The following is a 17,044-nucleotide window of genomic DNA, read 5'->3' as shown; positions in this document are numbered from 1 at the left end:
AAGTTTGGTGCTTTTTTAAAGAAAAAGTTTTTTTCTTTAAAAAAGCACCAAAAAACATGCTGCCACTCTGTCCTCTCCCCCACCAGATATGCTGCCATTCTGTCCTCCCCCCCCCGAGATATGCTGCCACTCTGTCCTCTCCCCCCCCCCGAGATATGCTGCCACTCTGTCCTCTCCCCCCCCCGAGATATGCTGCCACTTTGCCCCCCCCGAGATATGCTGCCACTCTGTCCTCCCCCCCCCCCGAGATATGCTGCCACTCTGTCCTCCCCCCCAACTTACCAGAGTAGACTCCCGGGTGTCTTACGGGGCTGGAGGGGGACATCTCTGCACATTGTGTATACAACTCCCGGTGTCGGCACTCAGCGGAAGTACCGGCACCGGAAGTTGTATACGCGTATTGCGTAGGTGTCTTCCGCCGGCCCTGCAAGACACCCGGGAGTCTGCCATGGTAAGTCGGGGGGTTAAAGTGCATTTTGCGGACGTTCACCGGCAACGGCGCATCGCCGCTGCCGGTGAACGTCCGTGCGATGCGCTTAGACAACCTCCCGCGCCGGTACTCCCCCCGTGGGAAGTGCTGGCAGGGGAGGCTGTCTGAGCGTATCAGACAGTAGGATGCAGGTCCCCTGCACCGCTGCGGGGGATCTGTATCCTAACCCCGCTGCCTGCCCGGCGCCCGGGACTGCATGTCCCGGGCGTCGGGCGCTAGACCCCGTATATAGGCCGCATCCCCACTTTAAAGTCTTAAAGTGGGGGAAAAAAGTGCGGCCTATATGCGGGCCAATACGGTAATTGTAAGTGACTACCAAGTTGTCTACTTGCATAGCCAATACAGGGTAACAAGTATTCAATAATACAGATACAATCAGATGCATTTGAGTGCAAATAAAGGTACACAATAACAAGAAAACAATAACATAAAATAAAATGAATGCATGCCGCATTGCCACCAACCGTTCAAATAAAAAAGAAGACAAAATGTGTACTGTGAAGAATGTAATAATGTGTGATGAACATAAATATTCCTCGAATGGAGGCATTACACCAAAAAGTCTAACAAATATGTTTGGGTACGACAATCATTGAGAAAATGTACAACCTTAAGTAATATACTATTGTGCTGCAGTCCATTCCAATTAATATGGATATAGAAGAGAGAGCAAAACTATTCATAGCTGTACAGTATTCCCCCTCCCAACACTGGCACTTAAAAAAGATATAATAGGTGAAAAAAGTCTATATAATTTTCCACAAATGTAGTATGTGTATAATCTTAATTATAATTTTCAGCATCCTGCATTGAGGAGCTTGTAAGTTCTTATTATCCTATGCAGCATACTTATCACAAAAGAAAAATAACATTTTATGTATATTGGCCCCAAGAGTGGTTTTATAAATCCTCCTCTTTATTCCCACTGTATTTTTATGCTAGTTAATGTAGTTAAAACCTTTTCTTATCAAAATTTAGAGAACAGCGGAAATATCTTGTTCCCCGGTGGATGAAGTGTACAATGAACTATGTCTATCATATGTTTGTATATGTGTGTGCATGAATGGACAAAAATGCCAGTTTGGCAACATCTGGTGAAGAAAGATACATAAGTATTTCCTGAACTTCTCACCAGCAAAAGCATATATAATAGGGTTAAGACAACAATGAAAAAAAGACATTGCCTCTGTCCACTGAATTGCTTCATCTAATCTCTTGCTTGTTTCACAGTTGTTTAGGATTTCAGAATCTTGAAAGGCTATCAAAATAAGAACAACATTGTATGGCAACCAAAATAGCAAGAACATAATCAAAATTATGAAAATAAGCTTTACAGCTTTGGTTTTTTTTTTCTCACTCCTACATCGCAGCAAAGTACATACTATTCTTGTATAGCAAAATATCATAACAACCAATGGAATGACAAGCCCCAATATGTTCATTTCAAATATATCAAACAACATCCAGTTTCTGTGAGGGTAATTAGGACTGCATGCAACATACATTTTCTGTTCAACTTCGCTAAATATGAAACCAGGGAGTGAAGCCAAAATGGCGACCATCCATAGAAGGATGCTAGTAATTATACCAAATTTAATTGTCCTTGTTTTCATTGCAAAAACAGCATGCACTATTGCCAAATATCTGTCTAATGTAAGAAGTATGATGAAAAGACTTGCACCATAAAATCCAATTAAATATATGCCTGAGAACAATTTGCATAACGTATTTCCAAAAATCCAGTCATATAAAATATAATATGCCCAAAATGGCAAAGAAAAAACAAAAAATAGATCAGATATTGCCAGATTAAGAAGATAGACATCAGTCATGGTTCTTAACTTTTTGTACTTGATTAAAATTAAAATCACAAGGCTATTTCCAATGAAACCAATTAAAAATACTAATATGTACAATGGTACAATTAATCTGCCAGCTTTCAGTTTAATGTCATCTTTCAGACACAATCCATCTTCATAGATGCTGTAATCTATGGTCGTCAATCCACTATTGGTTGCTGGTGTCATTTTCTGCTGTGTAGAGAGAAACACAAAGTAGGTAAACAAAAGCGAAGTATATGTCCTTTATATGTTTCTTTTTAATAAACCTGCATATTAATTGGCAAACAGATACTGTAAATGTATTAACTAAGGAAGGCGGTAGTTTCACTAAATTTCTTAACAATAGATTCCTAATGACTTAGGATAGAGTTAATATTCTTTTTTCAAGTTTTCAATGTAAACTTTATAATGATTTAAACATAATTATCCCTCCACTTGTAATGATAATACATATTATGGGATAAACATAGAAATTATAAAGTCAGTTTCCTTGAATTTGATAATATAATCACCATAAGAACTGTGAGATACTCCCCTGTTGTACATTCAATAGGTTTTGAAGAATTGAAGATACACAGTTATTGCCATTTTGTACCCAAATTGCAATTTTACAAGATGTTTGTTCAATCACAGTTTCTTTTTTCATTTTTATGTATCCACAAAAATCATACACATATAGGACTGTCTTTTCATAACACTTTTTGATGTATAGTCTAATATTTAGTATGAAAAATACAGAAGAAAATGGTATACATTGTTGGTTCTTTGTCTTGACATATTTTGCAGTTAGTGTACTGGTTTGTAACTGTAATCATAAACAAAAACATGAATATCCTACAGAGTATATATTTACGGAAAGCATAAGACTAGGATATTTCACTATATTTAGTGACTTTTTATGCATCCATTTCACTACAAATCACTCCCAAAGTTAGTCACTGTTAAGTTTCTGTGCATTTTTTTAACCCATAGAGTTACATCAGTTATGTACGTCTAATTTGGCTGGCAAAGTGGGCCTCCACAGCCAGCTGTGTACATTGTACGTAGCTGCACCTTACCCTCTTTTCCAGTCCAATCAAAGACTGAAAGCTGTCCTCATACAGCAGGACAGTTTTTTTCTATGCAGAAATGGCTATTTTCTTCAGCACACACAGTCTTGTGAGGACCCAATCACAATCAATGCTTTGTTCCTATGGGGCTCCAGCATTGAAAGAGTTAAAAAAGTAATAAAAAAAGTGACATGTCCGTCAAAGGTACCTGGAAGTTGCTGCCTGTTAGCTCTGCAGCAGTTCCAAATGCTACAGAGCAAAACAGGAGAGTACTTGTGATAATCAGATAACTCCTTACCAATAGGTGTGATTTGATCATCATGATAGCACGTGGATAATCACTCCCCCCACATAAGTGACAGTGACACATATTACTAATAAAAATAACCCCTTTATTATTATTTTTATATTTTAGTACATTACTAAATATTATCTAATTGACACCTAAGGTCACTTATCACTGATCAGTCTCACTGATCAAAATGCTAAAGACGGCTTTATCACTTACGAGACATCTGATTACATATCTTTCATTATTTTACATAAATTTTATTTTTAACCTTCTTTTACTTTATTCATTGCTATTTGGTTGCTGATTCTTTAAGTTTTGATATGTTAGTTTGAAAATTAGCAAATTGCTAATTAAACCTAGGAATGGAGAGACATCCACAACATTAAACATAATAGCCCAAAACCCAAGGAAGGAACTACAGCAAAACCCATGTGATGGGTTGAAGAAAGAATTCAAAGGTGTAGCATTCATCAAGATCCATGCAAAAATTGGTAGAAGAAAAAGCCTCAATGCTCTGTTGCTGTTAAATTTGTAGTTGAGGGGTTCCACTTAGAAATGTAAGCATGGTGAATTTGAGGTGCTTGGGCCATATGCTTTCAGAGAATATATAGTTTATGGGTTTTATTTTGGTATTTATATTTATTTTTACCCCCAAATCATGAAATATGCCCTTCTGATTCAACTGGAGTCTCTTGTGGCTGTGTAATTTTGACATGCTCAGGAGAAGTTGGAGATTATTTTTTGAGTATTCTTCCTTATTTCACTGACACGTAATACTATCTTACAACAAATGTGTGTGTTCTGGAGACATGGAAAATTATTTTCTTTCATGTTCCAGGTAGGCCAGGGTACAGCATCCATCCTCAAATATGCCTGGAACATGAAAAAGTGTTAATAAATCTACTCTTCTAGGAAGGTTTGTGGTTGCTGTGGAAGACCTAGAAAGGTGTCTTTGGAATCTTTAAAGGGTGTGATTTCAAGCAATACATAGGTTGTGGGGACAATTGTGATATATATTGGTAGTTATCTCCTCCAAATCACAAGGTGAGCGTTTTCAGCTCTACTGTGAAAATGTATTGGCTTGAAACAGCTTTGTACACCCATGATTTGAGGGCATTGTGTCCATGTTATCATTTAATATAACACACATGTGGTATTGTGCTATTAAGGAGATTCATTTGAGATATTTTTTTCATTTACCCAACATTTGCTAAATACATCATATATCCCGATGTTGTTTTTGTTGAATATGTACAAAAAAAATGAACAAATATGAACTAAAAATTGTATAGATATTTGCGACTCACGGGGTTAATAAAAAGAAGTTGCTTGTATTGTCTTAATGTGAGCTTTCAAGAAATATATATTTTTGTTTACTTTGACACTTTGTATTAAATGTATCACTTGCACCTTTTTTATAAAAAACATTTTCAGTATATGTAAGCAACTGAAAGACAGTCATACTGTGTGCAAGCCCAGTAAAATGCTTATTTTTACCACCAATATTTATCAATGAAGATGAAGAATAATCTGTGATAAAGATATCATGTGTTTGGCTAGTAGCATAAATGGGCAATCATGCTACGAAAAGCTGACAAATTACTTGCTTCACACCTCCGCTCCAATGTCACAAACAGGATGATTACCAGTATTCAAACTCCAACAGGGATCATCACAACCGACCCCACAGAGATAGCACAAGAACTGTGCAGATACTACTCTGCCCTGTACTACTGTTATTATTATTATTCTTTATTTATAAAGCGCCGACAGATTTCGCAGCGCTGTTCACCTGCAAGCATGCAAACTATACAATACTTAGAGGGTTGCCACCTACCATGACCAATGGATGAAAATAAGGAGTTGATGGAACAGTTGATGGAACAGTAAATGGCAGAGAAAGAGATGAAAAAACGACTTCACCTCACCTTTGACATTACTATCTCAGAGTCTCCCTTGCAGTACTTGTGAATTAAGATTTCTATGACTTAGAAGCAGCTATACTCACAGAATTACTCACCCTTATTAACCCAACTTTACAAATTTTCCATTTCTTGGCTTGGGAAACTAACCACTATTATATCTATACCGGTATCTATTCCAATCATCCCATTGGACATCAAACATCTTTAGAGAGAAATTGACAAGTTTATATGGCATTACAAGAAACCACAAATCAATAAACAAACTTTTCATCTCCCCACAGCGGGATGGGGACTGGGCCTCCCTGACATAATGAGATACTATTATGCAGTCCAACTGACACAAATCATTACATGGCACTCTCCTTGCAACGCTACTAGATGGGTGAACCTGGAACATGATCTATCCTATGCAGATCTTCCCTCCCATTATATCTAGATACCAAGAGAAAGCAGACCCTTTATTTCCACACAGTTCTCAGCAATTCTGAACCCCACCAAAGCTTGGGATGAAACAGCAACTAGGTATTTGTTGAGATCCTGTCCATTACCTCTCATTCCTATATGCAGGAATATATCCATCAGGGTTCAGTCCAAAGCAATTCCAGAACTTTACACAAATGGGCATCATTGGATTGATGAATTTACATCATGATAAGAAGATTATATCCATCATAGAACTCCAGTCTTTGGCCCTGTTCACTTCAACTCAGAGATTTGGTCTCTGACCGCCGAAACCTGAAAGGTGGGCCTCACTAACAAAACCTAGTATAAAAATTGCTGCTTAGGGCCCACAGGTCAAACGGTACAATCTCCATCACTTATGTGAATCTTACAGTGCCAAACTCTGCTTCTCAACTAAAATATATTTAGCACTGGAAGGAAGACATAGACACTACATTCAATCCTGAAGACCCTGGCTTGCCCAATTTCCTTCGTGAAAAGGTGGAAGTCTCATAATCCCTCCTATAGTTTTCCTATCATTCCCACTCCTCCCTTTTTTGTTCATATTTTGTTCTTATTTGATATACCTATATAGGCTTTAAGCACCAGACTGTTTATTTATTTTTGTATCCTTCTGGTACTTGCTTTTTCTGCAAGTTATTGGGCAATAACTACAAGTAGCGTTTTGCTATTTCAAAACCATTTTTTTCCAATATTTTTGAAAACTAGACCCCTAGTGTACTTTGAATGCTAGTATTTTAACTCTTTCCATGCACTAATTCTACCACCAACCAGGCTTCAGGCCCCTACCTGAAAAAAGGCCCAGTCAGGGCTGGACTAATTGGACCTATGCGTGGCCAGGGTCATCTTTAACAAAGGGCACAAGGGTCCCTGGGGTCGCAACTGCGACAGGGCCCACCACTTGGCTCATGATCACTTCTGCAGGGGCCCGCTACTTACCTGTGCGTTGCTCGCACTGCCAAGGAGATGTAGGAACCCAGCAGTATATGTATGTATATATATATATATATATATATATATATATATATATATATATATATATAGTTAGCATAGCCCGTCCGGATGCAGTTGTTGGTGTGGCAGAGCCTGTCCTAGTGTGTATGTTTAGGTGTTGTGTGGCAGAGCCTGTCCTGGTGTGTGTGTGTGTCCATGTGGCAGGACCTGTCCTGGTGTGTGTGTTTGGGTTTCGGTGTGGCAGAGCCTGTCTTGTGTGTGTATTTGGTCATCTGTTTCCTGGCACTTTACTTACTGTAGGTATTCACTAAACTATTTAATTTTTACTTATCGCACTTTCCTGAATGTGTACTTCAGAGGACAAAACTTTCTAGGCCCAGAAATCAGTGAAAAGAAAAGTAATAAAAAATTATTTGATGCTCTGCTGATTTTGTATGTTTGCCCACTGACAAAGATATGATCAGTCTATAATTGTCAGGAACCGGGCTAGATGTCGGGTAGGAGCCCAGTCGCAGGGGACACCCAAGGCCTGGCCTGTACCCTGTAATGCATTATGACGCAAAGAAACACACCACAGGCAGAATACAAAATGGTTTGTATTGAAGAAACCAGCAGGACAGGCAAGAACAGGTAGTGAGTCACTTGACAGGAAACTTGATATACGGCAGGGCATGGGGACATCCGGCAGGAAGCCCACTTGGCAGGGCCGAAGGCAAGAAGCCCACTTGGCAGGGCTGAAAGCAGGAAGTCCACTTGGCAGAGCTGAAGGCAGGTAAGCCCACTTGGCAGGGCTGAAGGCGGGGGGGTCATTTTCGATTTCGGACAATTTTCATTTCAGTGCATGCCTACTATATACTTAGCCAGACACTGAAGGTAGGCCTATACCACACTAATGTTTGTCTTAGTATATAGTGATAGGGGTTATGCTGCATTATTGTCAATGTCTGGCTCAATGTATAGTGATAGGTGTTATGCTGTACCACCGTCAATGTGTGCCTCAGTATATAGTGATAGGTGTTATGCTGTACCACCGTCACTGTGTGCCTCAGTATATAGTGATAGGTGTTATGCTGTACCCCCGTCACTGTGTGCCTCAGTATATAGGGATAGGTGTTATGCTGTACCCCCGTCAATGTGTGCCTCAGTTTATAATGATAACAGTTACGTTGTACCACGTCAATGTTTGCCTCAGTATATAATGATAACAGTTATGCTGTACCACCATCAATGTGTGCCTCGTTATATAGTGATAGGTGTTATGCTTTACCACCGTCAATGTGTGCCTCAGTATATAGTGATATGTGTTATGCTGTACCACCGTCAATGTGTGTCTCAGTTTATAACGATAACAGTTATGCTGTACCACCGTCAGTGTCTGTGCCAGTTTATTTTGATAGAAGCTATGCAGTTTTAAAGTGTGTGTGGGGTGCCACATACAGGATCCACCCCAGGTGCCAAATACTCTAGGTACCCCACTGACTAGAGGGCTGAATTCGCCTCCAACAATTTCACCCACGAATCCACTAAAACATTTCCGTCCTTCTGTTGCTTTGGAATGCATCCATGCTTTTTACCCAAATCCTGCTCTGGACGAAAGATTGTCGGAATTAAGACAGACCTCGACTTCTATTCTACAATATTCAGGGATGGCTGCCGCAAAACAAAAGAAACAAGCAGATAAAAAGAGAGGTGGCACATCTATCTCATCTATCTTGCAGGTGATCGTGTATGGTTATCTTCAAAGAATATCAGACTACGTATTCCTACACCCAAACTTGCCCCTAGATACATCAGTCCATATAAGGTCCTCAAACTAATAAATTTAGTGGCCTATGAGTTACAACTACCACTCTTCGAATACCCCGGGTATTTCACGTTTCCCTCTTGAAAACTCTTGTCTGTAATAAGTATACGACTACGGTCTCTGTCCCAGGTCCTGTAGAGGTTGATGGACAGGAAGAGTATGAGGTACGTTCTATACGGACTCTTGTTTCCACAGAGGCTCTTTCCAGTACCTAGTCCATTGGAAAGGACTAGGAGCGTGCCTGGGTGTCGGCTTGGGATCTTCATGCTCCCCATCTGGTGAAGGGTTTCCATTGTCACTTCCCATCATGTCCTGGTGATGCCCATCCGGGGTCTGGGTCTTGTGAAGGGGGTTCTTTCACCTCTTACCAGTGAGTCCGCCCCCTGAACTGTAGGTCTGCTGGGAGCGAGCACACGTTGTGATGGAGGTTGTGATATCACATTCTAGGGGGTAGGGCTTCACTCAAACTTGCTCTGATTGGCTCATCATCAGTCTCAGCTATTTGGCACCATATTTAAATCCGCTGCTCACTCTATTCTAAGCCCTTCTATGGTACATACTATACTCTGTATTGTTGCTTGGTAATAAATTGGTTTCCTGACTCCTCACTACTCTCTTTGATCGCTGGCTGGATATACTTTGGATTGTTTATTGGAATTCGCCATGGTGGTGGGGCACCTGTGTATCACCTTCCCTTATCCTAGAATCTTAGCAGAGTTCAGGCCTAAGGGTAGCGATATATATATATATATATATATATATATACACATACATACTCACTGGCCACTTTACTAGGTACACCTTGCTAGTATGTGGTTAGATCCCCTTTTGCCTTCAGAACTGGCCTCATTCTTCATGGCATACTTTCTACAAGATGCTGGAAACATTCCTCAGAGATTTTGGTCCACATGGACAATGTTGGCATCACACAGTTGCTGTTGATTTGTCCTGTTCCACCAGATCCCATTGCAGCCATTGGAGTACAGTGAACTCATTGTCATGTTCAAGAAACCAGTTGGAGATGATGTGAGCTTTGTGACATGGTGCAGTATCCTGCTGGAAGTAGCCATCAGAAGATGGGTACACTGTGGTCATAAAGGGATGGACATGGTCAGCAACAATACTCAGGTACGCTGTCGCATGTAAACAATGCTCAATTGGTATTAAGGGGCCCAAAGTGTGCCAAGAAAATCTCCCCCACACCACCAACAGCCTGAACCGTTGATACAAGGTACAATGGATCCATGCTTTCATGTTGTTTATGCCAAAGTCATCTGAATGTTGCAGCTGAAACTTTGACTCATCAGACCAGGCAACCTTCTTCCAGTCTTCCATTGCCCAAATTTGGTGAGCCTGTGAAAATTTTAGCCTCAGCTTCCTGTTCTTAGCCGACAGGAGTGGCACCCGGTGTGGTCTTCTGCTGCCGTAGCCCAGGTTCGACGCGTTCAGAGATGGTATTCTGCATTTTCGTCCACACAACTGCCATTCACTGGATATTTCCTCTTTTTCGGACCATTCTCTGTAAACCCTAGAGATGGTTGTGAGTGAAAATCCCAGTAGATCAGAAGTTTCTGAAATACTCAAAACAGCCCATCTAGCACCAGCATCCATGCCATGTTCAAAGTCACTTAAATCACCTTTCTTCCCTGTACTGATGCTCGGTATATATATATATATATATACTAGCAATAATTGGCTAGTGACATTTTCCTCTTTTAATAATTTATATGTCTCATCTCTGGTGGTCTTTCTTTAAATTTTTAGTTTATATAGCAAAATTGCAAGACAAGAAGGTACATGTGCATATACAGGACAGATTAAACATGGTACATTAGTGTAAACAATTATACCAAAAACCGTTGTTACTGATTTTACAAGTGTAGAGAGTAGACGGGGGATGAAAAAGCAGGGTTTAACATGGAAGTAGGATTGACTGTGGTTTGGGGCATATAGTATAGCTAAGGGCCTTTTGCCAATAGACCCTTTCAAGAAAAGTCCTCTGCCTTCTTTGTCCTTCCATGTATCTACCAATTAAAAAGGGACTGATTTATTTTAATGGCTTCATTTTGAGTAATACTTATTGGCGAATTAAGGTTCCTTGTAAGCCTTAAAATGGGTCTCTGGAATTAATGCAATTTTGCATTTATATGAACATAAATGACACCAAAACCCCAGAGCCACCGAGTGTCCCCCAGAGCCCATCAGTCTGTACCTGCAGAAATGGCTTTGTCACCCTCTGGAACAAGCAGCGCTGCAGGGGATCTGGATCTTCCTCTCTGGTAACCTCCGCTGCTGCCGGCACGCACAGACAACCAAGCAGAGGTTGTCTACATGCATTTCGCAGACGGCCACCGGCTGCCCCACTAGACACCGGGGAGTCTGAAGTATGAGGAACTATAGGGTAGTCTTTTATTCAGGCTTTTCTTTTTTTTCTAAATTAATATTAAATTTTTGGGGGGTCGTCTTATAATTGAGCAAATACAGTATATAGTAAGCATTAAACACAAGCTATGGTCACTAGGGTGGAAAACCCCTGGTCACAAAGGGATTGAAGAAATAGTGCAGTCTCTCATATATTTTTTTTACATTTTGTAATGCGTGCTATAGTACATTTTTAGACAAAACCAGCACAAAAGTAAATAAAAAATACATATGACAAGGGTATGTCAAAAAAGCAGGCAAATTCACCTTGCAAAAATATGTAAATAACCCTGAGCAAAAATTCAACCCAACCCAGGAGGAGCCCCTCCCAACTCACACAAATCAAATTTTAAAACAAAAATAATTAAATAAAAAAGTAAACAAAATGAGGTTTCCAGGAACCCTAATAACCAAGAAGTGACCAATGATATGCTCCTCTATATATAAAGGGCCATATATCTTCACTGGGTTATTTAACTAACTAACTTAGTGGCACAGGGTGGGGAAAGAAATAGTGTTTGACCCCTTTTTAAATAGGGGGATCCTGGGCACTCTATTTGTTTTTTTTTATTTTTTGTTCCTTTTTCATTTTTTATTTAATCAATTATTTATTTAACGATGATGAAGTAGATTGTATGGGTTCTGTGAATTACAGACTTTGAACTAGCATATACTTGCTCTAACACACATACTTTAAAGTCATAGGAACTTACATGCCCTCGTGAACAGCAATGTGCAAGTAGTTTTGCAAGTGTTAACATGCAAACGCATGTGTCTTGAGTCAATTCTTGTCACTCAATGTGAACAGTCCCAAATGTATACTGACAGAAAACCTAGCAATGCATCATTTTTCTAAAAAAGCATATTTGGCTCATGAAGATTATGATTAAAATTATGTAACTTACTTTTTTGTAGTTTTTTTTCAAGCTTGCAAGTTAGGGTCTTTGCGTTCATCAACAATTTTTCATCAATTACCAAATCACGTTTTAGCCTTCATAAATACTTTTTACTGTAAAGAAAAAAGTCTTTATTTCTATCAAATGTATTTTTTTGAAAAAAGTATATAGCCATATTTATCAATAATATTTTAGATCTATTAGGTTAGGTAGCCAGCTTTTTGTTCTAGAGAAGGAAGAAAACTGGGTATGGATTGGTTTCATGTGGTTTCTTCACAGGCGATAATGCCAAATATACCAAAAGGGAACTGACGTTTTCAATAAAAGTTGTAATATAGCCCAACAAACATCAAGACTGTGCAAGTATTACCTCTGGAGAGATTTAGGCAAATCTGCCAGGCAAACCACTGGGTCCCTAAATCAAGTGATGAATTCCCTTTGTAAAACACTGTTGACCCACATAGTTGTTACACATACACAGATCAGCCATAACATTAGGACAACCTGCATAATATTGTGTAAGTCCCCTTTTTGCCATCAAAACAGCCCTGACCCATCAAGGCATAGACTCCACTAGACCTCTGAAGGTGTGCTGTGGTATCTGGCACCAAGATGGTAGCAGCAGGTCCTTTAAGACCTGTAAAAGAGTTCCTGGAGGGTCTATCCATAGACTACTATCTGATTAGTAAAATAAATATATATTTTCTCATTTAAAAAAGTAAATAAAAATAATGTAATCAAAATTAAAAATAAAAAACCTAGTGATGTAACCATGACACTGTAAGGGTAACCATTCAGTTGCTTGGAAATGTAGCTGCAGGAGTTACACAGGAGGGAAACTGCAGGGACTTATTAACCAACCCAACATAATCCTTCCCCACTCGTTTTTTTTCTTCTTCTCGGCACACCTACTCATTAAATATATTTAATCTCCTTCTCTTCTTAATAACCCCTCTACAGTCAACAACACTCCTTCAATTCTTCCATTACCCCACCTCAACTCACATGTCCTTCTCTTCTTCCTTCAAACTATCCCCACCACTAACCAATTTCGGGTGAAGGCAACTCATTCCCATAAATCTCAATCCCACTTTTTTTTTATGTGTATCCTCCTCCTCCTATGCTCAGGGGACATTAAATCCAACCATGGACCCACCATTCTAACCTGCCTCCGCCTGCATTCTCAGTAATAACACAAACAACTGCAGTTTCTCCAATCTCAAATCAATCCACTGCAACCCCAGCACCCCTTTCCCCTGTGCCCTCTGGAATGCACGCTCTGTGTGCAACAAGCTCACTGCTGTCCACAACCTTTTAATCTCTCCTTGCACTCACTGAAACATGGTTAACATCCTCCCATACTGCCTCTCCTGCTGCTCTCTCTTACGATGGTCTACACTTTAGCCACACACTTAGACCTGGAGATAGACAGACAGGGGGTTTGTAAATATCCCCCCCCACTGTGCCTTACAGTGTCTGCCTCCAATTCCTTCTCTCCTTTTCATCTTTTGAAGTACACTCTGCCCATCTCTCCTCTTTGAACACTTTGCCTCATGGCTCTCTCACATTCTTCCTTCCACCATCCCTACACTAATCCAAGGTGACTTCAATATACTGATTGATGACCCACCCTCACCTGCAACTTCCAACCTGCTGTCACTCAGCTCCTCTCTTGGTTTCTCACAATGGACCGCCTCCCCCACGCATGAGGAGAACACAGTTTCATGCGTTTTATCTTAGCAGGCTTAATCATAGAAAAACGAAATAAGAAAAACAATCCAAATTAAAAAGACCTTTACACCTGATAGAAGTCAGGTATACACCTGCCTTCTATGTGACCTATCACAAATTACTACATGATTAACCCTTAGTGATAACAATAAATAAAAAAAGAGGCAGCAAATATAATGCATTCCACAATCAAAACAGGAAAATCATTATGGTTCATATAAACTTGCAGAATTCATAAAATTGTATATATTAATCATAAAGAGTCAGAAAAATAGATATTTATTATGTTGTAAAACCATAATATACAAATATAAAATAGGGTTAAATGTAATATAGATTATGAAACAAATGAATTCACTCAAAATAATAGTTTAGTTCCCATTCCATAGGGGCCCATTTAAGGATCCAGAAAACTTCTCTTGTATTCATTAACACTTTGATCTCACCTCCAGCACCTAAATGATAGTATTTAATCTCAATACATAAAAAGTTATGTAGAACTCCCTCTGAACATTGACAAAAATGGCTATTGACAGGGGATTTCATATTACGGTATTACAGTGAATGTCTGAAATGTATTCTCTTATACGTTCACGTTATTTTCTACCAGTCTGACCCACATATTGAACATTTCCTACAGGTAAAGCAAGAAATAACCATTATCCAAAACAGTATCCCCATCTCTATATTGCACCGTTTTGAAATACCCTTTACAAATATCTAACAGGAAGAGAAGCATAGAGAAGTGGGAGAGGAGGAGAGCATGAGTGTGGGTGTATGTATTTGTATGTATGATGAATGGTGTTTGTGTGAGCATATTGTGTTAACGTGTATGCAAACGTAATGCTTTTTAGTGTGTGTCAGCGGATTGTGTTAGAGTCTGTGTCAGTGTATGGTGCTAGAGTGTGTGAGGCATTGGCATTTGTGTATTTTAGTGTATGGTGTTAATCCAGAGTAGTAGACACCCCTGTTAGTGTCACGAACCGGGGGAGCAGGTCTGATAGGATCCCAGGTGCAAGAGGGGTTCTGTCTGTACCCCACAATGCATGATGGCTTGGGGTTGGTACAGACAGGCGCAGGAAATAACTCAAAGACAGAGGATGCGGATTAAGAGTTGTATTGCATATGATGGTACAATATATATACAAAGAAAGTCACTTGGCAGGAAGCCCTCTCGTTGGGGCGCACACGGCAGGAAGCCCTCTCGTTGGGGCGCACACGGCAGGAAGCCCTCTCGTTGGGGCGCACACGGCAGGAAGCCCTCTCGTTGGGGCGCACACGGCAGGAAGCCCTCTCGTTGGGGCGCACACGGCAGGAAGCCCTCTCGTTGGGGCGCACACGGCAGGAAGCCCTCTCGTTGGGGCGCACACGGCAGGAAGCCCTCTCGTTGGGGCGCACACGGCAGGAAGCCCTCTCGTTGGGGCGCACACGGCAGGAAGCCCTCTCGTTGGGGCACACACGGCAGGAAGCCCTCTCGTTGGGGCACACACGGCAGGAAGCCCTCTCGTTGGGGCACACACGGCAGGAAGCCCTCTCGTTGGGGCACACAGGGCAGGAAGCCCTCTCGTTGGGGCACACACGGCAGGAAGCCCTCTCGTTGGGGCACACAGGGCAGGAAGCCCTCTCGTTGGGGCACACAGGGCAGGAAGCCCTCTCGTTGGGGCACACAGGGCAGGAAGCCCTCTCGTTGGGGCACACAGGGCAGGAAGCCCTCTCGTTGGGGCACACAGGGCAGGAAGCCCTCTCGTTGGGGCACACAGCAGGAAGCCCTCTCGGGGCACACGGCAGGAAGCCCACTTGCAGGGCACACGGCAGGAAGCCCACTTGCAGGGCACTCGACTTGGGAGTCCACTTAGTGGGGCGCTGGCCACAAAGCAGGAACCAAAGCAGGAACCAAAGCAGGAACCAAAGCAGGAACCAAAGCAGGAACCAAAGCAGGAACCAAAGCAGGAACCAAAGCAGGAACCAAAGCAGGAACCAAAGCAGGAACCAAAGCAGGAACCAAAGCAGGAGGTCCTCAAACATCAATGTCAAGGCCCAGACTGAAGGGCTGGGCAGGTTTATATAGGCTGTGATCTCCAGGTGCACCTTGTTTCCTGGTTATGGCAATCAGGTCTGAGTGCAGCTGGACTAGATAATGACTCTGAGTGCTTCAGAGTGACAAGAGCGGCCGCTAGAGGTTGGAAACGGGAATGAGCCACGCAAAGTATGAACAAGTCCAGCCAGCGAAGGGTGAAAACGTTAGTTGCTGTACAGTTGCTGTACATTTGGAACATATTTCAGCAGGGAATTGAACAGCTATGTTTGTAGCATATTTTCTTTAAATGCAACTCCAAATAGGTAATTCATTTTTTAATAAAACATCAACACTGCCAATAGTTCAGATATTGGTAAAACAGATGATAATAACCTTACATTTCATTGACTTCTAACTTGATAAGAATAAGTAGAATCAAGCAAAACATTAATTTAAGTATATAGTATAAAGTTTCATTATTATTATCAGGGGCAGTAATAGTGATATTAGTAGCCAAAGTTGTAGTGTTAATAATAGAAGGAACAGTGTTTCTGTATTTATATTGAGCATCAACTTTTGAAATAAGCATTTTTACTGCATGTATAGGTATAACGTTAAATTCTATGTATACATATATCACAGAAAATGCATTTGGACTTTATTTCAGATTTCAAGTAGTCTCCTCTGGTGTGGCAAATGTTTATACAATACATCTCTCTTTCGAAATATTAAAAAATATCACTAATATCTAAAAAAAATGTTATGTCTTCAAATATTAACAAAACACACTTAACATGTACATGATTATACACACCCCATTTGTCCTTGTTCACTTAAAAATGTCATTTGATAAGTATACATTTGCATTGAATGCACAAACCTTACCTTATTGTAAAGGTTCTTCAGTTGCTAATGGTAGCTGTTGCAAGAAACATCTTGGTTAAATATTATGGTTTTGTAGGGGAATACTTTACGCATAATTTCCTGTGTGAATATCATGCACAGTTAATACAATAGCAGTTCTAAAGTGCATATTTTAAACAATCTGTGTTAAAAGGGAAGTGTTTATTTTTGTTTCTAGAACCTAACCCATATTTTAAACCATGTCATGAAACATTCAATGTTAAAGTGTTTCAGTGTATCAATTGTCGGAGAATTTCCG

The 17,044-nt window shown here is 40.5% G+C and overlaps 1 protein-coding gene across 1 annotated transcript; it reads right to left on the bottom strand.

The window, feature by feature from the left end:
* Positions 1-1,192: 1,192 nt before the first annotated feature.
* Positions 1,193-16,842, bottom strand: LOC128497211 (C-C chemokine receptor type 5-like). Its single transcript, XM_053467168.1, has 3 exons — positions 16,768-16,842; positions 12,144-12,247; positions 1,193-2,523 (listed from the first exon to the last, which is right to left on the bottom strand). The coding sequence occupies exon 3, from the start codon at positions 2,515-2,517 to the stop codon at positions 1,465-1,467; it is 1,053 nt and encodes a 350-aa protein (XP_053323143.1). The 5' UTR covers positions 2,518-2,523; positions 12,144-12,247; positions 16,768-16,842; the 3' UTR covers positions 1,193-1,464.
* Positions 16,843-17,044: the final 202 nt, after the last annotated feature.

Source organism: Spea bombifrons, chromosome 5 (assembly GCF_027358695.1).
Source record: "Spea bombifrons isolate aSpeBom1 chromosome 5, aSpeBom1.2.pri, whole genome shotgun sequence".
Taxonomy (NCBI): Eukaryota; Metazoa; Chordata; class Amphibia; order Anura; family Pelobatidae; genus Spea; species Spea bombifrons.
Note: the sequence above shows the minus strand (reverse complement) of the source record. Positions and strands in the feature narration are given on the sequence as shown.

Coding starts and splice junctions, on each gene's coding strand:
- LOC128497211 (XM_053467168.1), bottom strand. CDS start 2,517: ATGACACCAGCAACCAATAGTGGATTGACGACCATAGATTACAGCATC.